Source organism: Juglans regia, chromosome 4, assembly GCF_001411555.2.
Source record: "Juglans regia cultivar Chandler chromosome 4, Walnut 2.0, whole genome shotgun sequence".
Classification (NCBI taxonomy): Eukaryota; Viridiplantae; Streptophyta; class Magnoliopsida; order Fagales; family Juglandaceae; genus Juglans; species Juglans regia.
Genome location: NC_049904.1, coordinates 15346264 through 15367917, shown reverse-complemented (window position 1 = coordinate 15367917; position 21654 = coordinate 15346264). Strand labels below are relative to the sequence as shown.

Here is a 21654-nt window from a genome sequence, read left to right as displayed (position 1 = left end):
CTTAATCAATTCATCCACATGTAATGCTTCATTCCGGGCTCTCCAACAAACGAAAGACATATTTTTAGGAACATGCTTATGCCAAAGCCACTTCCTCCATGGACAAATATTTCCTTTCCTACGAATAATCTCTCATGCCGATTTAGGGCTAAAAATCACATCAGATTTCGGCAGCCAGATGAGAATGTCCCTACCAGCTCTCAACTTCACTTGTGATGAAACGATTTTAGTAACAATCGTGGCTGGAACAATTCACATAACCTACGTTCATCCCAAGTACTATTAGCAAGGATTGAATTTACTTTCAAAGAAGGATGGCCCCTCACCTCTATAGATTGAGCCAAAGGTCCATCGTCCAACCAATTGTCATACCAAAAATTTATCTCCTCACAATGAACCAAATATTTTGAGTTACTAATCAACAAAGGAAACACAAGCATAATACCCTTCCAGAATCTAGTACCCCGCTGGTTACACAAGACTGAAGCCAGATGGGTGTCCCCAACATATTTTTTTCTAAAAAATTCAGCCCATAAGGAACTCCCCATAAGTAATTTCCAAGCAAATTTCATAAATAAAGAGGATTGTACTTCTGAGAGATTCCGAATGCCCAAACCACCCTCTTCCACCGGCAAGCAAATTCTACACCAAGCTACCCATTTTTTTTTCTATGAATCCTCCCCAGCACCCCAAAGAAAATTAGAGAAAATGGAAATCAAAGCTTTATAGACACCCTTAGGTAGATTTAGCACAAATAATATATGAATGGGCATTCTCCTTAGAACATATTTGATAAGAGTTATTTTTCCCTCGAAGGACAAAGTTTTACTCTTCCATCCCGCTAGTTTTTTCTACACTTTGAGAAGCAAAGGTTCAAAAAACCGAACTGTAAGCCGCCCCAAATGTAATGTGACTCTAAGATAATTACAAGGCCACTTTCCCCTCCACAAATCCTATAGCCTGAAGCACCTCAACTTTCCTACTAAGAGGAAAATTATTTGAAAAGAAAATAGAGGATTTGGTAGGACTTACAAGCTGACCTGAGATAGCTTCATAGGAATGCATCATGTTCATAATCTGCTGATTTTTTTTCTTTTTTTAAGAAGAGTCGGTAGCCACATGTCTAATAGTGGCCCCGTCTCAAGTTTATTAATTTGCACTCACTTATGACGGATGAATATTATGGTTACAAACCAAAAATCTGGAAGTTTACAAATAGGAAATAAAAAAAACCTCCCAAAGACAAAACAAACAAAGCCAAAACACAAAACCAAAAGCAACAACAAACTCTAACGAGCCTAGAATAAAAACCATCTAAACAAGCCTAAAGAAAAAACAGAAAAAAGAAACTTAGGTAAGTATAGAAGGTAGCCCTGCCCTGTCGATTCGAATAACTCCCTTTAAAAACCTTGGCAAATGCTGGAGATCTTCATAAATAACATTACTTCCTAACTCACTTTGTTTAGCCAAAAAATAGTCGCTTGATTCCTTTCTCTGAATTAATGTAAAACACGGATATCAATTCCTTGCATTTTAGAAATAAACTCATTCCAATAGTCTCATAAATACCATAGAGTGCATTTACCTGTCCGGAACCAGTCCACAACCAACTTGGAATCACTTTCAATAATTACATTGAAAAAAGATAGTCTTTTACAAAGCCGAATCCCTTCCAACATAGCTCTCAATTCAGCTCCATTATTAGTACCAACACCAAAATGAGTTGAGAAGGCTGCTTTGAAATTTTCATCCATATCCCACAAGATACCCCCACCTTCCAAAGACCCTAGGTTATTACAACTACTCCCATCGTAATTAAGTTTCATCCATCCCGACAGCAGCTTTGACCATTTCATTAGGAGACATGTCCGAGCAACAAGTTTCAGCATCTCCAAATTTAACTCTTTTAACAATTAAAGATCCTGCTCATTAAGTTGCCTATGCACTTTCAATTCACCCGCCATCTTATTGAGCCACATTTTCACTGAAGTCCACACTTGCATCACACTAATTTTCAGAACTTCATACGTACTTTACATCTTCTATTCCATAAACACCAAGTGATAATGCAAAGTAGCATACCAATGAGATTACCCACAAAAGAAGACTTTTTTGCACAAATCATCCAAGTCGATATTCTTGCTTTCCAGGTATTAAACATCAAACACGGCACCTTTAAAAGTCGACGTGCAAATTTCCAAACCAGAGAAGCTATCTTACCCATAGCTAAAACATGATCAATGCTCTCCCAAGCTTGCGGCATACAACAATCACACATTGACGCAAGAGAAATACCTTTATTTTGAACCCTCTCATCTACAGCCAGACTATGGAACCAAGTTCTCCAATTGCACATGGAGACTTTTTTTGGCAAACTTTTGTTCCAAAACCAATCATGCCAAGGCAATTGATCCCCTTTTTCCCGAGTTACTTCCCAAGTAGTAGCAGTGGTAAATTTTCCATCCGAAGTTGGTTTCCACACACAAATATCCAACCCATTACGCCCACGAATTTTAGTCTGCACGATTTCTTCCATAATCGCTTCTCCCTCTAACTCCTTCAAGAGTTCAACATTCCATGCCTGATTCATCTAACAATCTCTGATACAAATTTGCTTATTAGTAATGTCTGTAATTCTGGCTGATAAAGGGCCGAAAGCTAGCCATCTATCAAACCAAAAAAAAAAAAAAGAATTTCCATTTCGAAACAAAATATGTACATTTTCCATTACTTTCGGAACATGTTTCATTATCGATCTCCACATTCTTGAATTCGTAGCCTTCGAGATATAGGAAAAAGGGTGACCATCCTTTAAATATTTTGATTTAAAAAAATTTGCCCACAAACCTTCAGTAGTCAGTAGTCGATAGGCAAAATTCATGTGTCGAGACTTCTAAACCTCATGTAAATCCTTCAGCCCCAAACTCCTTCATTAGAAGGTTTGCAAATTTTAGACCATGATCGCTAGTGCAATTTCCTTCTTCCCTCCACTTTGCCCCAAAGGAAATATAGAGTTTATCCAATCAAGAGTCACCTTTGGAACATTGATCACTGAGAGGATATGTAGAGGTAAACTAGATAGCACATGTCACATTAAATTTAAACGACCACCTTGAGACAGCAACTGGAATTTCCAGCCCACCACTTTTTTCCTTATTTTCTCAACTAGTGGCTCAAATATGCGAGAAGTCAGTCTACCTATAATAAGTGGCACACCCAAATAAATCACAGAGAATTGTCCTTCCTTAAATCCCGTAACTCTCAACAAATCATGCTTCCGAGTTGGATTTATAAATTTAGAGGGGAAAATCACTGATTTCTCACGACTAATCTTTTGACCTGACCACCTTTCATAAGTGGTAAGAATCTTAACAAGTCTCTTAATATACTTTTTCCCCCATTAGAAAAAATCAACAGATCATCAGCATACAACAAATGAAAGACTAAAGGAGCCCCCACCGGGTGAGTAAATCTTCCAATCTAACCATTTTCAAAATTTTTCCTAAGCAGCCTTTTTAACACCTCTACCATAGTAATAAATAAATAAGGAGATAAAGAATCCCCTTGTCGAAGCCTCTGAGTAGATTGAAACAAATCTTTAAAAGTCTCATTCATCATCACAGAAAACCATGGCGACTTAATACATTCACCAATCAATTTACAAAAATTATTAGAGAAGCCGAAGGACTTTAAAATCTCCTAGACAAAAACTCCAGTCAACCCTGTCATAAGTCTTAGCCATATCTATTTTTAACATGACATTACCACCCAAAATTCTCCTGTGGAGGGAGTGTACCATCTCTTGGGCAATCGTGATGTTTTCAAAAATTCTATGTCCCGAAACAAAAACACCTTGTTTATGGGATACCAACTTATGAATAATCCGAGTCAATCGAAACACAATAATTTTTGAAAAAATCTTATAGGTCATTGAACACAAACTAATAGGCCAGAATTTATCAAAACTGGAAGGATCAGGCACTTTCGGGATAAAAACAATAAAGGATGACGTAAAGAACTTGATTAAAGGGCCGCCCCTGAAACAATCTCTAGCAGCTTCATTAACGTCATCTTTAATGATCTCCCAACACTTTATGTAGAAACTTGACCCAAACCTGTCTGGCCCCAGACTGCTTTGCTGAGGAATTGAAAAAATTGATTCTTTCACTTCTATCTTTGTTGGCTCAACACACAACATATTATTATCAGCTTCCGAAATAACAGGATCAATCAAGCTGGATAAGTCAGCTTGCACCACTTCACACGACGTGGAAAGGAAGTCTTGGAAATACTATGCAAGACCCAAATGGACAGACTCAGCATTATCAAATGTTGTACCATTTGATAAAACCATCTGGGAAAGATGTGCCTTTTTATGCATTTAATTAATCACAGAATGAAAAAACATAGTGTTCTGATCTCCCTCCATCAACCACTTCTTTTTAGCAATTTGTCTCAACCAGACTGTCTGTCTCTTTTCCCAGGTGGCAATCTCCAATTTAGTCACAAGATAATCTGTTTCCACATCTTCAGAATATCCCAACTACAACTAGTTTTCTAAAATTTCCTGCCTCTCCTCAAGAGTTTTTAAGTTCTCATCAATCCTGCCAAAAATGTTTTTATTCCATGCTCGTAATGCAATCTTAGTTCTCTTGAGTCTTGTAGCCAGTTTATGCAATCTTGAACTGACATCATGTCTATCCCAAGCTTTCTGTTCACAATCTAAAAAAGTATCATGTAAGCACCACATATTTTGAAAACGGAAAGGAACCTGACCATATAATGAAAAAGGCCTCTCCAGATGAATCACCATAGGACAATGATTCGAGGTTTTTCACTTCAAATAGACTAAGTAAGCCGAAGTAAACTGATCGGAGAAGGTGTTGTTGATGGCCACTCTATCTAGCTTTGCCCAACTTCTGTTTACCCCAAAATGGCCACTACACCATGACATAGTACGCCCACTACTTTGAAGATCGAACAAACAGGATTTATCTAAACAATCATTAAACTCTAACATAGAAATTAATGGTCGAGGATGACCACCAATTCTTTCAGAGTCTATGCGAATAGCATTGAAATTGCCCATCACCATCCAAGGCACATTATTCAACTGTCGATTCTCCAATTCTTCACATAAACCTTTTTTTTCCGTGTAGGAACATTGATTCGCAGAAGCAACCTTCCAATTATTCCCATAAGTAACCTTTGATTCGTCGAAGACAGCCATCCTGATATCTTTTGAGAAGTACAAAACACCATCTGAAACCCATTCAACTCTTTCCAAAAAATCCACAACTTGCCACTCGTTGACTCATCAGAACAAAAATAATTAAGATTCAAATAAGAACTGGTAGCAACCATACGGTTATTACTAACAAAAGGTTCTGCAATCGCACAAATATTAATATCTTTTTTGATAATTAACGACTTTAATCTCCTCTTCAAACTCCCCAACCCTCTAACATTCCAATAAAATATATTTCTAATCATAAGTTTAGCTTTTGTGATCGGGTGTGAACCAGTTGGGACTTCCTCATCGACTTGTCTAATGTAATTTTTAATTTTTTCGTATCCGATTGATCAGCTCCTTCAAAATCGTAGGCCTTCTCTTTACCCCTTAATCCTGTTATTTCTCATTCTTCACGCTCTGAAGAATATCCCATAGCTAATTCCCCTTGCAATCTGTTATCAGAATTCAAATTCGCCGTCTCAACAACCAGGGTCCATGCCACGTCATAAAATTCCTTTTATTGCATTTGCACAATCTTCGGCACCACTTCATTTTCTTTATCACACCAAACCTCCTCACATTCTTCATCACTAACAACATTTTGATTTTTTGATTTTTTCTCTGAGTCCTGTAGAGGGTTCTTTGGCATCTTTACATTCATTATAATACTCGACACCTTCCCAGACTGATTAAATTTCGCAGACTCACCCTCAATGTTCAATGTCGTCCTTTCAGTTATAATATTAGGCGCTTCATCAATATTTTCTACTTGCACCACATTTGCATTCATATCCTCTCGTGTGACCTGCAATCTACTATTCGATAATTTAACATTTGCTTCCATCTCCTTGTCGTCTTTGGTCCCCGAAGAACTACCCATAGTTTTAATAATTTTTGGCTGCCACACTCTTTTATCTTTCGGCTTCCCATCCTCCTTGCGCCTCTCCCCAACCCTATAGACCACAACCATATGTCCTTGTCGGTAGCATTTCATACAATAAAAACTCAGTTTTTCATATATTTCCTCTTGTCAAATAAATTTAGTAGGTGAAACTACAATCGGAAATCCTTTCACTGGTTCCACATTCAAATCTACCTCCACAAAAATTATTGCACCCACAACTCCCGACCGGCTCAAAGTCGCATTATCCGTCTCGAGATAACGACTAAAACGTGTTGCAAAAATTTGAAGACAATCACGACGATAAAGATGCATAGGCAATCCTGGTAAGAAAATCCATTGAGGAGCCAATGGAGATTCTTTATGTAAATCAAAGTCCTTTGTCCATTTGAATAATCGAAAAGTGTTTCCTTCCATGACTCTTTCTTCACGAGCCCATTCATGCACAAAATCACGTTCATTCTTCATCTGAATTATAACATGAAAATCATCTATAAAGATGATCATCAGAATCTCTACCAAACCCCACTTTTTCACCATGTTCAGTCTAATCACATCAATAAAAGGCCGAACATGCATGAATTTTATAACAATCACAAACTTGTATTCTTCCGCCACTTTCGTCATCTCTGTTTATGAAAAAACGAAGCCTAACTCACAAAAAGAAGAAGGCCATTTGCCAAATTGATCTCTTTCTATCGTTAGAAAAAAGAAAAAGGTCATCTGCATAAAACAAGTGACTAATCATTGCCACACCCCCCCCCCCCAATGGTTGAATGGCTTAATACCTTTGTTAAACTTTTCTCGAATCATATGAGAAAGTATCTCTTTAGATAAAATAAAAAGGTATGGTGATAAGGGATTGCCCTGTCGAAGTCCTCGAGAAGGTTTGAAAAAACTTTTAACCATCCCATTCAGCATTGTAGAACACATAGGCGAAGAAATACAATTGAAAATAAGATCCCTCCATTTCGTCGAAAAACCCAAATGCCTCATAACTTCCATAAAAAAACTTCTAATTAATCCGATCATAAGCTTTAGCCATGTCAATCTTGATCATGATATTTTTCCCCCCGAGCTCGCCGATTAATGCCATGAACCAATTCTTGTGCAATGACAATATTATTGAAAATGCTACGCCCTTTAAGAAATGCCGATTGCTCTTCAAAAATTAATTTCCCCATTAACGGTGCCAACTTGCTAACCATTATTTTTGTCAACACCTTACACACCATTGAGCACAAACTTATGGGCCGAAATTGCGCAAAAGTATCTGGAGCATCAACTTTCGCTATCAACACAATATTTGTAGCGCCAAAAAAAGTAGATAGCGGCATTCCATAAAAGAATTCAATAGCCATGTTCAACAGATCTTCTTTAATAATATCCTAAGCATGCTGAAAAAAACTTGCCCAAAAACCATCAGGACTTGGGCTGCTATCTTGAGGAATCAACCAAAGAGTCTCCTTAACTTCCTCCATCACAGGAACCCTACACAAAAATAAATTTTCCTCATCTGAAATAGAGGGAGATAATAAACTCATGACTTCCGCATCCTTAGAGACCATAGACATTGGAAGTAAATCATGGAAATAATTCACCGCGCCACTATGGACATCATCCACTGTGTTAAGAATTCGACCATCTTCAAGTCGCATATGATCAATAGTTTTATTCTTCCTCTTACACTTTAACGACGCATGAAAGAACGCCACATTTGAAGCACCTTCCTTAAGCCATTCAATCCTTGATTTTTGACATCCCATAATTTCTTGGCGATGCAAAATTTGAAGATGTTTTTGCTTATATAACAATAACTCGGCCTCCGCTTCTTATGAAAAATTGTCAATCACATTATGTTCTATAGTAATCAGGTCCTCTTCAATAGCTTTAAGCTCTAGCTCAATCCTGCCAAATACTTCCACATTCCACTTTCTCAACTCCTATTTTAATTTTTTCAGCTTCAAACTCATCCTCACAATCGCACATCCAGTTACTTCCTGCACCCAACAATCACGAACCACTTCCATAAAACTTGAATGAGTACACCACATGCGCTGGAACAGGAAAGCTCGAGGACCCCTTTGTTGCTCACAAAACATCTCAATTATCACCAAGCAATGGTTCGACGATGTTCTAGATCAATATTCCATCCTCCCATCTGTAAACGACCTTGAAAACTCAATGTTGACTAACACTCTATCAAACTACGTCCAAATTCTACCACCTCCTAACCTCCCATTGCACCATGAAAAATGCTGACCCGACGAAGGAATTTCCAACAAACCACAAGCTTGAATACAATTATTGAACTCCATAATAGCACAAGAAGACCAAAAACTACCACCGAGCTTTTCATTCACTGCCCGAAAAATATTGAAATCTCCTCCAAGAAACCAAGGAGAACCCTCCACTGATATATCACAAAGATATCTCCAAAGAAGACGACATTACTGTTGGAAACAACTAGCATACACAAAAGTAGCTAGAACACTAGAAGAACCAAGGAGAACCCTCCACTGATAGATCAAAGAGCTTCTGGGCGACAAAAAGCCATCATTAAGATCATCAAAATCTGCCATGGTCGCTTCCTTCTCAGACATCTCAAACCAACTTTCATTGGGCTTATTCGACTGCAAAGGAGAGACATCCCGATGCACTGAAGTTTCACCAACCAAACCACTAGCCATCTCAACTGGATCGTCCTGCAAAGGCAAAGTAGAATCTTGCTCAAGTGCAAGGTGTAATTCTTCTTTTGAAAACACTTCACCATTCATACTTGCAAAAAGAACCTTCATTGAACACTGAATATCACCTCCTTGACGATCACGAATTCCAGCCAGGATAGCCTCTTGTCTAGATTTACGCTCCTCCACCTTAGCAAGATCATTCTCAACACCAAGATCTTTTTTTTCCCAACCACCTTCCAGACCTCCTTTAAAATCCCCTTCCCAGCATCCTCTTGCACTACTTTCTCTTTACCTTTCTCCATAGATTTTTCTTTAAGCTCACACTTTGATTCCAAGTGAACTTGTTTCCGCCACCATCCACAAAATGCCGAAATCGATTCATAAACAATTTCTTGATAATGACTCGACTCAAGTCCTGGGGGACCCAACTAGAAATGATGATGAAGAGGTTTAGAAATCCATTTCTACTCAGGATTCTCGCCACTTCTTGTCTAGTAACACATTTCATGGCATTATCTCACTTCAAAAAAGGCCCAAATCCACCTCCAATACTCTTCAAAATAGAGGAATGAAAATAATTAGGAGGTAATCCTGGCAAAGAGATCCAAACAGAGACCAAAGGAGAATCCTCTTCTTTAATGAAATCAGGAGTCCAATGAAAGATGCGAAAGGAACCCCTTCAATATCCACATTTCCCCACGCCATCACAGTCACAAAATCATCCTCATTCGATAATCTAACCAGAAAATTATGAGGGTTCTTCAACTGGCCCACCACTGGCATAGAGTGCAGCCCCCAACGATCTTTAATGAATCCTCTAACATGGTCCAGAGAAGGCCTTTGACGAAAGGATTTCAGCACAACTGAGAGTCAAAAAGGTTCTGCCGATTTATTGATCTCTGCCTTAGAGAAAAGGAAAAACATTTCACCATCATTGAACCGTGGTTCGCTATATGGGAGATTATCTCTGGTAAAGGTTGAGGCTTATTCACCACAATATCCGCATAACAATTCCTGCAGCAGGCACAACAACCATCCCAGACCCCAAATTCTTCACCGCCTTATTCCCCTGATACGATCCATCCGAATCGAAGGCCAAACCCACCAAGGAAGACGACGGGGTGGCGGGATTCACCATGCATGAAACCCTAGGTCGCACTCCAATCCTGAGAGAATCCTAATTTAGTCCATGTTAGCACTACCTCGTTCCAATAGTTTGCTTATAGTCTAACCACTAAAACCTACGCAAAATATATTAAGGTGCCGATAGATAGTTGAGATGAGATGAGATGAGTTGGAATAAAAGTTTAAAGCTGAATAAAATATAAACAGTGTTTAATAACAGTTTCACTATCTAAACATTGTTCCATCTCACCATCCAAATGACACCTAAAACAGTAGCCTTATTTATTAATAGATAGCAAAACTACGATAACTAATATAATAATTGTAAACTACTTTATAACCAAGTCTTTATCTAATAATAACTAAGATAATGAACTAACCGTGTTGGACTTGGTCTTTGATAGTATTATCCTCGACGAATTTGAGAGGGTGATTGAATTATTTCTTTTTCTGAGGTGGTAGTTGGGTAAAAGAATTGAACATGATAACTATAATATACATGATTACGTGGTTCTATCTACCATTTGTTTGACTTGGTGTTCTGAGGAAACTAGAACAAGCCGTGCACTATCCACGATAACTTTAAGATCATGATGTCCCAGAAGTTCACGATTCTGCAGAAAACACTCGTACCCTTTTAGTGATCCTCGTGCTTTTTTTTTTTTTTTTTGTCAACGTTTGAGCGAATTCGAGGATCTTAAGTGGAAGAGAGATATATGAACCATTTCCCTTTTCTATGATGTCTTTTCCAAAGAGTACTTTTTTTGGATTAGCTAAAGTTAAAGTATATTTTTTATGAATGTAAGATGAATTTAGCATTTAGCTATTACATTCATATAAGTTTCTACATTGGAATAGTCATTTTTTCATTATATGATAATAAAATAATATAAGATAAATTTAACTTTGACTATTCACATCAAATCTCTAAATTGAATTATCCATTTATTCATTATATAGTAATGAGTAATTAATAATTTTAAAAATTTTTTAATTTTTTTAATTATGAATTTATTTTATTTTATCATATTTTACTATTCATAATATTATATATTAATTAGTAATTGTATTCTAATTATATTTTTTCAATTGTCATTTAAAATGGAGAGAGAAATAATTGATATTAAAAGGAGAGAGAAAGAAATAATATAAAAAAAAATTGATGAATGAATAGTGTGTTCCAAATTTAGAAATTAGTTTGGATATTACTATAGCCAAATATTGAATATAGCTAATTCAATGTGAGCAATTTATTGACCTAATAGCTAAATTCTTATTGGATTTAGCTTTTAGCTAATCCAATGAGAATGCTCTTAAGGCTTGAAATCGTAATCCTCTGTCATTGCATCATGGAAAATTGTTTGAAATTTCAATTTTGGGGCTGACAATGGTCGGTCCTGCAGGGAACATTTGACTAACATGACATGGATATGAAAGTTGTAACACCTCGTATTTTAGTGTATTTTTAATTGAAAGATTATTTGTTATTAATTTAAAAATTTATTTTCTTATTTTAAAATTAGTTGGATTTTTAGAGGATTTATTTTTATGATTTTAATTTTGTAAAAATTATTATGAAGTGCTTTCTTATAATTGATTATTGTAATACATTTAAATTGTTTTTCATATTAAATTAACTTATTGTTGGGTTTAATTATTTATTTTCATTTTAATCATTACGTTTGAATTATTTTATTTTACTTGCTATTTTAAAATCGTTTCCGTTGGATCATTTTTGTGACTTAAGATATGAAGATTGGACCTCATTTCTTTCCTTACATTTTCTCTTTCCTCTTTTCTTTTTATTCTTTTCTTCTTTTCCTTTCTTTCTTTTTCTTTTTCTTCCCCTGCTTCCCGCGCGCCGCAACCCACCCTCCCTCTCTTCGTCTGTTTCTCTTCTCCCCTAGCCTACCGCCATGCGCCGGCGGTGACCGACACTGCCCCTCCCTCTCACCTCCCCTTCGACCGGCAACCACCTCCCTGTAATTTCATCCCTCCTCGCGCCGCCGTTAGCCCCCACGCACCACACCAAGCCGTGACATTCATTGCGCTGCCGTCGCGCCACCTCCGGCCACCATTTTCTCACCACATCATCATCGACCTCCTAACAACCCATTGGACCCAACCCCTCCTCCAATCTGTCACCGGTGAAGCACTTCCAACTCTATTTTCGTTTTAGGTGTTTTTGCACTTCAACCGCCTATTGCGCCGCCACCCACGGCCAACCACCACTACCACTAGCTTCACCGACATCCCTAAGCCCTATCCTATCAATCTTGGGTCTTTGTTTACACTCGTTCAAAAGTTAATTTTTGAGACCCACGGCCACAGTGCATTTGGCACTGTTTCGTTGCTGCATTGCCGCTTCTAGCACCTCCGTAATCTTCAAAAATTATATTATAGCATTGTAAGTATTTTTCCCAAAGAACTATTGAGATTTAAATGTATTTATGCGCTAATTCATATTTACTGTGAATTTGTTGGTTGTGCCGGACTGAGTCCGAGAAGTAAGGGGGTTAGTTGGATTGGATGATGGAATTGTTTGTGTGAGATTGGTTTATGCTATGAAATTTGTTGGCTGTTTCGGGTTTAAATATTGGTGTTTTGAGTGTGACGTTGGTCATGGTGAATATTGGAGATTTTTAGGAAGTGATGATACATTTTGGGATTATGAGGGTTTTAAGTTTTGAGATATTAAAATAGGTTATTTTAGAAGTTTAGGATTAAATATCGAAATCCGTGATTGATTGAAAACTTACGGAAATTATGTGATTATTTTTATAGGTGAAGATTTATTTTCGACTCGACATTTTTGAGGAAAATTCTGAAAAGCTAAGTTATCCATGTAAGCGGAGTTCCCATTCTAGGTTTTATACAAGTTAATAAGATTGAGGTTGATTTTATGAAAATTTGCATATTTTGTGATATGATAGGAACTTGTGAAAATAAAGATCAACCTCGGTCACTTATCTGCATTATTCATGAAATCTGTGTGAAAAAAGAAAATTATGTTTTGACATACATTGTGTAGATATGAGCTAAATTCTATCATGTGTTTTTCTGAAATCTGAAAAAGTAAGCGATATTGAGAATATGAAAAATTGTGTATTTATTTAGAAAGATGTTCTGGCTTTTGTGGTCAGTGTGTGTAAACTGTCTGATTCTGTTTTGGTACTCTGTATTATTTTGATATAATATCTGAAAACCTTTGGCATGGTGTACTAGTCAGTGTTTTAAATTTCGTACCGTACCGGCCGGTACGGTCGAAATTTTTCGTTTCGGCCGTCCGGCCGGTACAGGTACTATATCTGTCCCGTACCGGCTAAAATATCGGCCGTACCGGCCGGTACCAGCCATACCGGACTAAATTTCGGCCTGTACCGGCCTATATTTCGGCCGGTACCGGCCGATATTTCGGCCTGGGTGTTTTTTTTTTTTCATTTTTTCAAACTACAAACTTATTTTTTAACCTCTAATTCAGACTAGATTATTTATAATTTTTATATATATGTATTTATATATAATTTATTTATATATAGACTATTATTTTAGAATATAATTTATATATATATATTTATATATATAATTTATTTATATATCGATTATCCCGAAATGTTATCCCGAAACGCTATCCCGAAACGGTACCGGTATCGAAATATTTCGTTCCAGTGCCTTGACCGGTACGACGTCCGGTACGGTATTCAAAACATTGGTACTAGTACTTGTATCTGACTCTGTCTCTGCTCTGCTCTGTTATGCTCTGCTCTGTTTGGGTTGGTACCAATTTCTCTGTCTCTGAGTGCACCCACTTTGGAAATAAAGTGGTTTTGTTGTGGTCTTTCCTGTGTGCACACTCGGGGCTCCGTGAAGAATAAAGAAAAGATTTCACCTCTGTCTCTGCCTAGTTTGGCCACCGGGGTTAGCACAACCCTACCACGGGGGTGAAGTATGGTATCTGCTCTATTTGATGCTCTGTTTTGATCTGATGATGATACTCAGTTTATGTTATGCCAAAGTATTATGGGTTTTACGTGTCTTAAAACCATCGCTCTGTTACTTTTGAAAATATATTCTGCTCTGCATGATAACTCTAGAAAATGTTTTGTTCTGCATGCTATACTTTGTAAATGCTCATATTTGCACGCTAGCATATGCCCTCTGCTTACTGAGTTGTTGATAACTCACCCCCTATCTTCATAATATTTTTCAGATAATATGGAGAGTCCAACTGAGGACCTGGATTAGATTGGTGAGCATGATTAAGCTGTGAGAGGATGTTAGAAGAATGAATTCTGATGTCATTTAGTTTTAATGTCTTTTAGATTTAATTATATATAGGACTTGGGTTTAGTGAGACTTTTGAAGTTATTAGTTTGATTTTTTATGACTTCCGAGAGATTTTGGACTCCTTAGTTTATTTTGCTGCAGTAATGACTTTATTGAGTTTCAATGTGGTTATTTAGGGCAGGTTTGGGACATCAACCAAAATATAAAATTCTCATCTCATCTCATTTCATCATTACACATTTTTCAAATCCCCATACAAAATATAATAAACAATTCAATTTTTTTAAATTCCAATACACATTTTTCAAATCCCAAAACAATAATAATATTAAAACTTAATATTTTAAACTTCAAAACAAAACACAAAATTCTCATTTCACTTCCCAAACCTACCCTTAGAGTACTTGAGATTGAGTTTTGCTAATAAAGTTTTGGAGTTTTATTTTAGTTGTGTTGAGAAACATGTTCTTAAGTGACAGGTAGTAATTCTCCAGGCCAACCGGGTTTCGGGCGTTACAAAAGTTTTGCTTTTGCTTGCATATACCGAAACACCACCTTCAAGAGATTGTGAGTACGTACTGAATGTATGTGAACTTGATTTTTCTATTACAATTTTGTGGAATGAACTTCAAGAGAAATTGATGTAAGGTGTATTCACTGATATGGATTAACAGGGTTATACCTTACAAGAGGTTCAAAAATATAGAGACATCCTAGATGGAGCCTTAGCTTTGACTACCTAGCGTCTAGCATTGTAACTGTGACATTGTTCACAGTGCATGATTCTTGTTTACTAGACGAAGAAGTAGTTTCAACAGGATTCCTTCCTAGGCAGAAGCCAGGCTGTTTCGGCTGGGGCAATGTCGCAGTTTCACTGCTCAACATCAACACCACAGATGACATGGTAGGCCTGTCTTCAGCCCGCTCCTGGACACACAGCAGACCGACCTGTATGCATCTCATCACTTCAGATGGGGAGTATAGATCACCCAAGGATTGATCAATCAGCTCCAAACCATTTCCTCCTCTCCAATGCTTCCATGCCTGCAGCAATGTGATTTTAAATTTTTGGCTAGTGATACAGTTAGGTGAAAGATATGTGATTTACATTGAAGCAATGTTCTCTTCACTTACATGTCCAAGAAGGTTTAGTTCATTGTTTGCATAATAAAAGCCTCGGTTCTTTTTTCCACTTATAATCTCCAACACTAGAACTCCAAAGCTAAAAACATCAGATTTCACAGAAAAATGTCCATCCATTGCGTACTCTGGAGACATATAGCCACTGCACAAAATATATATTTATAGGAATGATGTGAGAATTGTGAAGAAATTGGAGTTTGGTCCAAGAAAGGCTAGAGAGATCTTGTTATGGTACTCACTATGTTCCAACAACTCTCCTTGTGTTAGCTTCTGTCTGATCCTTGCCAAAAATTCTGGCCATGCCAAAGTCTGATATTTTTGGGTTCATTTCTCCATCTAGTAAAATGTTACTTGCCTTGAGATCCCTGTGGATAATTCTAAACCTAGAATCTTGATGAAGATAAAGAAGTCCTCGAGCAGTCCCGCATATGATATTAAATCGCCTTGGCCAATCCAGTAAAGAGCGTTTTGCTTTATCTAGAAACCATTGGGTATTACAAATAGGTAAAACAAAGAGAGCACAAACAAAGGTAAATTCATAGAATGCCAAACAGAGACTTACCGAATAAGACATAATCCAGACTTTTGTTCTCCATGTACTCATAAATGAGCACCTTTTCATCGATCTCAATGCAGCAACCCAGCAATCTAACAAGATTTCTGTGCTGAAGCCTTGCAATCAATCTAACCTCATTTTTGAATTCTTCAACCCCTTGTCCAGAGCTTTTTGAGAGCCTCTTTACCGCTATTTCTTGATCTTCTACCAACCTACCCTGACAATCCCACACAAACTAGTGTCAACATTAAATTCTGAGAGCCTTTGTGATTTCAATCCAGGGGAAGGACGAATAAATTACCTTGTAAACAGAGCCAAAACCGCCTTGTCCCAGTTTATTTTCATCAGAAAAATCGTTTGTCGCTATTGCTAAAGTACTAAAATCAAACAATGGCAATTCTAGATCATCTATGTTGCTCTCACCCGAGTACTCCTTCTTACTTGAAATGACAACTTCATTTAACAACAAATCCTGGCTTCTTTCACGAGGACCTGGTTTAGAGAATGTAAGAAGAACATTAAAGAAAAGGTAGTGACTTCATTTCACTCTCATTTTGCTCACAAAAGATTACAAACTATAGATTTCTATACCTTTTCTTCGCTCTGTTTTTTCTTTCCATATCATTTGCAATCCCTTCCTCTTCCACACAAAGAAGACTGTCAATCCTGACAGTAAAACAATGCCGACCGTAATGCCTATTACCATGATTATTTCTTTTGTCTTGTCAGAGCCATTTCCAGAGTCTGCACTTCCGCTATAAGCTGAAACAAACAGTTTTGTGTGAGTCACAACAAATGTATAAAAAGGCTTCTTATTGTTTTTTTATGCGTTCTTCATCACATCATAGCGTTAAAGGGTTTTCACAAGTTTGTATAGAAATGTGCAGATAATTAGCACTGCCTTAAGAGAGAGCAATGCATAATTACAACCAGAAAATCTCACAGTACCATTAAAGCTAGTTTTTTTTTTTAAACAAAACAATGAACAATCTTTGTTAACTTGTATTATTCCAGTTGCACCCAACACCATAAGATATGAGAAGGTGGATAACAGTTTTCAAGTAGAAGAATCATTCGAAGAGTCAAAGAACTTTATGAAAACAATCCAATAAACAACTCTACACCCAGTACTTGAAGCATCACTTTCGATTGAACAGGCATACATGGTTCAGAATATGATTTTTAAAGAGAACAGAAGGCAGAAGCCATGCAAAACGATAAGAATTCCTGAGAAATTGTCCGATCAGGCGACTTTAGAAACACCTTTCAAAAGTAGTAGATACCTAACTCACTAGCAAAAGGGCCATACAGTTTCAAAGACATATCACATCATCGGGTCAAATTCTAATTCTTTCCTTTGACATGGGACAATTACTATGCCCATGAGCCAAAACATTTCCACTCTGGGTCCTGGAAATGACAAGGAAGAAGAAAGCAAAAGGCCAAAAGGACAAACAAACAGTGTGAACAACAAACAAATATAGAGACTTTGATACACAGGACAAACAGTGTAGGGCATTATTGATGTAAGCTAAGATGGTGTGTAGCAGCAGCATGGGCATATTTTGCAATAAAAACTTTCTAAGGAAAGAAAAATCACTCACAATTTCAAACGTTTTTGAGTTTTGCTACAAATTAGCAACGGTTCACATCACACACCACACACATGACGTGAAAATTTATTTATTTATTTGTCATAGGGTGTGAAAGTGTTTTTCATAAGGTGTGGAGTGTGGGGTGGTGAATAGTGACTGATGAGAATAATTTTTCTTCAACAAAAACACAAAATGGAAACTTTACACCCTCAAATTTCCAAACCCTTGACATATTGTGTCTAACATCAACTATTTTTCATATACTTTAATGCTCAGAATTGAATGAGAAAATGAGAATACAAAATTTAATTTTTTTGATAGTTAAATCGTGTAATATATTAAATTTAAGGGATTTACTATATATCAATTACTATTCATTCTCACACTCCATATCTATAATTTTTTATAGGGTGTATGAGTTTTTTTTATAAGATGTAAAATATAAAATGGTAAATAATAATTGATGAATTTTTTTTTTTTAAATTTAATAATTTGAAAAATGACGGAAAAAAGTAGTGGGTGCTAAGAGACAGCAGCCACCAGAGTCAAAAAGGACGGCCCAAAGAGCGTTAGGATTTGGACCCCAAAGGGCCAAAAGCATTAATGAATAGTGGGGCCCTAAGTAGTAGTAGTTGTAATCTGTGTAACTCTGTCTGTGGGTCTACCTATCTGCTTTTTTGTTGTGTCCACCAAAATAGAATTAAAGAAACACTTTATCAAACTTTATTTGTATTACCCAACCAATCAAGGGGGAAAGTAAAATTTATCTTTTAGCTTGAGGGGAAACAGCCATTATATGCCATCTATCAAGCACACGCACCTTAATCACCGGTAGAAACTAGATATCCATAAACAAAGCATGTCTCGAATTTCAAATCGTGTTTGAAATTCATAAGGAATGATGTTAGATATAATTTTGAATATATAAATGCGTATATACCTATGATCATATTCATAGAGGATAGCTACGCTGGTCACTCCCACCTCACTTTTTATTGAGAAAAAAAAAAAGTGCACATACACCTTTTAAAAAAAAGTAGAGATCATTATAGAAAATTAATTTTTTTATATAAATTGAGACTTACTTTTTAGAAAATAATAATAAAAAAAATTCCTAAGATTTAGTAATTCAAATTAAATGAATATTAGGACTCCTTGTGCATAACATGCATGTGATGTGACTTTAGCAGAACTCGTGTTGATGATGGGGGTGAACGTGAAACATTGCTTTGTATGACCTGTCCGGTCTAGCTAGACTATAAATTGGATCTAGGTCCCCCAAAATGGTAAGTTTGGTTTCTGATCGAAACGGACGGCTACACGGCTAGTAGCTTTAAAAGCATATTGGCTGAATACAAAATAAATTCTTGCTATAAATTTTATGCCAGCTCTCTCCGGTTGTTATCAATCATAAATTCTACTTTTATTACTGTCCTTTCAAATCTCCCTGCCTTATGTTTCAATCCGCATGAGAATATAAAGAATGTTTTTTCATTAAATATTTAATATTATTTTAAAAAATTTATACGTAAATAAGTTTAACAAGTGAGACGAGATATTAAATTTTTATTTTATTTTATTTAATTATTATATTTTTTTAAATTATTAAACAAAATATAATAAATAATTTTATTTTTTAAAATTTTAAAATAATAATTATATTAAAAAATAATATTTTAAACTTACATCTAAAACTAAAAATTTCGATATGAAATTTTAACAATTTGAGGAAAACTTAATTGGTACAATATGCCCATATTGAATAATAATCTAAAAGGTTTAATAGAAGAACAGGTGCAGCATCAAACTCAGAATTAAACGAAATTAAATTGAGGCATAGGACAGAAAATATAACACATAAGAGTAAGAATAAGATTAGGAACAAAGGCAGATACGAACATACCAATTTCTGATGCTGCCAATCGAACGTATAGATCTTGGCCACTGCCCTCTGTATAGGCTCTCATGTCTACGAGCTCACTGGTCCATGTCACACACCCAATTCCTCCATCGTTGATCATGTAGTTGGCATAAGCAGTGCAGGAACAATTGTTGAGGCACATTTCTTTACAATCCTCGATACTCATGGTCTTGTCCACAAAAGCTGTCGTTGTCTCCGGTAGTTTCATGTTTTTCAACGGCAAGAATCGGTCACTCCGACAACCCAATGTCGTGTTTCTCACACACCCACCAGACCCATCTCTCAGATTCCAGGCCTGCAAGTTCTTGGGAGAAAACCCTTTCATGCATCTGCAGACAGGCGACGCGTTCGTGTCGCAGATGCCATATGGGCCGCACTCTTTGTAGTTATCGCATTGATCTTTGGGGGCATACCAATATGAATTCCACTCCTGGCTGCTCTCGATCCACGTATATCGTTCAAGATGACCGGTTGAATTCATAATCAACCGAGAAATTAGAGACGCATTTGTTATGGAAAATGAGTAAGTTACCTCGTGTTCATCCATGACAAAGCTGAATTTGAGACCGTTCAAAGGCGCCATTTCCGGTACCCCACTGAACCTCATGCCGTTCCAAGGCCCGCTTCGGTACTTTGGTTCTTGGTTGTTGAGCAAGAAAATTTCCGGGAATCCGTGGACATCTAACTTGAATGAGTAGTCTCCCGTTGAAGGGTCCTCCGAGCTCTTCCAAGAAGTCAGGTTCCATTCGAAACCAGAGTCGAAGTTGGACCCCATCTTCATATCCGGTAACAGAGTGTCCGTAGGATAATCGAAGCTCTGCCATAGATGCTTTTCGGGGTCCTTTTCGCTGGTTTCTCGGACCACAAGATTTCCTGAATCTAAAAGCTGTACAACTGGATCAACGGCTTCCTGGGTTTGCTTGGACGACCAAAGTATGGTCCCAACTTCGTCGACGACGACGATGTTTCCACGGTCACCGATCTTGAAGGTGCCGGAGGATGAGTTTGAAAGTGGGCTGTCTTTGTTTGCAACCCAAACAACTGTTTTACCAGGGATTTTCTTGTACCATATTCCAAGGTACCACTTTGAGTTGCCTGGATCGAAGAATCCCAGCTCAAAAACCTGGCCGGGGGAGACAAGGGTCTGTTCATTTGTGAGTGATTGAGTTGCAGTCAGGGAGCCCAGAGTGAGAGAGATGGCCAGTTTGGGGAAGAAAGTGAGGCATAAAATGGTAAAATAATGGAGCTTAGCGATATCTTTCATAGTTCACTCGGAGGGTTCTCTTCTCTCTGAAACTGAAAGCGTTTGATTTTTGGGGGGATTTCGTGTTCTTCTATGTTGTTGAAGCCATCTGGTTTTCTTTGATAAGTAGAGAGGAAAGCGGAGCATGATGACCTTGGCCGTTTATTTTCTTGGTCCTCCTTGTGTCTTCTTTGAATAAGAATTTTCGGAGTAGACGGCGAAAATTAAAAGATTTTTGTCTGTATCATGGGCTCCAAAAATTAATTGGGCTTGCAAATTAATTATGAGGTTTTAGTCCACAGTTCACACTGACTCAGAAAGATTCCAAATTAGAATATTGATTTGATCTTATTTTTATTTTTTATGAAGAACTACGAAGACTGTGGTAAAGCAACATGTTTTCTCATCCGTGAAAAATTCAAATTTTGGTAACATCCTCCCATTACACGCATAAAATAAACAACCACGTACCTTTCTTTATAGGTAGGATGTAATTTTATAAATTATTTATGCCTAAGGATTCGAACTAAATATTTAGAGGAGTATATAAGCAAGATCATGATTCTTGTCCCATATTATTGTTGTCAAATACAGGCCCAAGGAAAAAACATCTCTCCCTCTATCTCTCTCTTTCTTTAGAGGAGTCCGTCCTCTCCTCCACTCCTCTTTTTTTATTATTGTACTTGTTAATGCATATATTCGCACAATAAGCTGGAATGGAGAAAATAATCACCCTAGCCCACAATAAAGATTTGGTAGTCAATATGGTACTCTAGACATTCATCCATAAAAATAAATAGTAAACAAGTAAATAAAAGACAAATAAATTGAGATACAGAGACTTACGTGGTTCGACATAAGGTCTATGTCCACGGATTGTTTGAGGGTAAAATCCACTATAATAGGTAATTTTACAATCTTTCATGCCCACACATATCTTTCAATACAATGGAGTAATTT

General features: G+C 37.0%; 1 protein-coding gene across 1 annotated transcript; it reads right to left on the bottom strand.

The window, feature by feature from the left end:
• Positions 1–14821: 14821 nt before the first annotated feature.
• Positions 14822–20887, bottom strand: LOC108983465 (receptor-like serine/threonine-protein kinase SD1-8). Its single transcript, XM_018955100.1, has 7 exons — positions 19434–20887; positions 16527–16697; positions 16237–16427; positions 15942–16152; positions 15619–15856; positions 15371–15521; positions 14822–15280 (listed from the first exon to the last, which is right to left on the bottom strand). The coding sequence occupies exons 1-7, from the start codon at positions 20713–20715 to the stop codon at positions 14972–14974; spliced, it is 2553 nt and encodes an 850-aa protein (XP_018810645.1). The 5' UTR covers positions 20716–20887; the 3' UTR covers positions 14822–14971.
• Between the last annotated feature and the right edge of the window lie 767 nt (positions 20888–21654).

Bases quoted from the DNA above. Each gene is read 5' to 3' on its own strand.
- LOC108983465 (XM_018955100.1), bottom strand. From the start codon at position 20,715: ATGAAAGATATCGCTAAGCTCCATTATTTTACCATTTTATGCCTCACT. The intron at 15,522-15,618 runs GTGAGTACCATA...TATTTTGTGCAG, and splicing joins AGGAGAGTTGTTGGAACATA to TGGCTATATGTCTCCAGAGT. The intron at 15,281-15,370 runs GTAAGTGAAGAG...ACATTGCTGCAG, and splicing joins AACTAAACCTTCTTGGACAT to GCATGGAAGCATTGGAGAGG.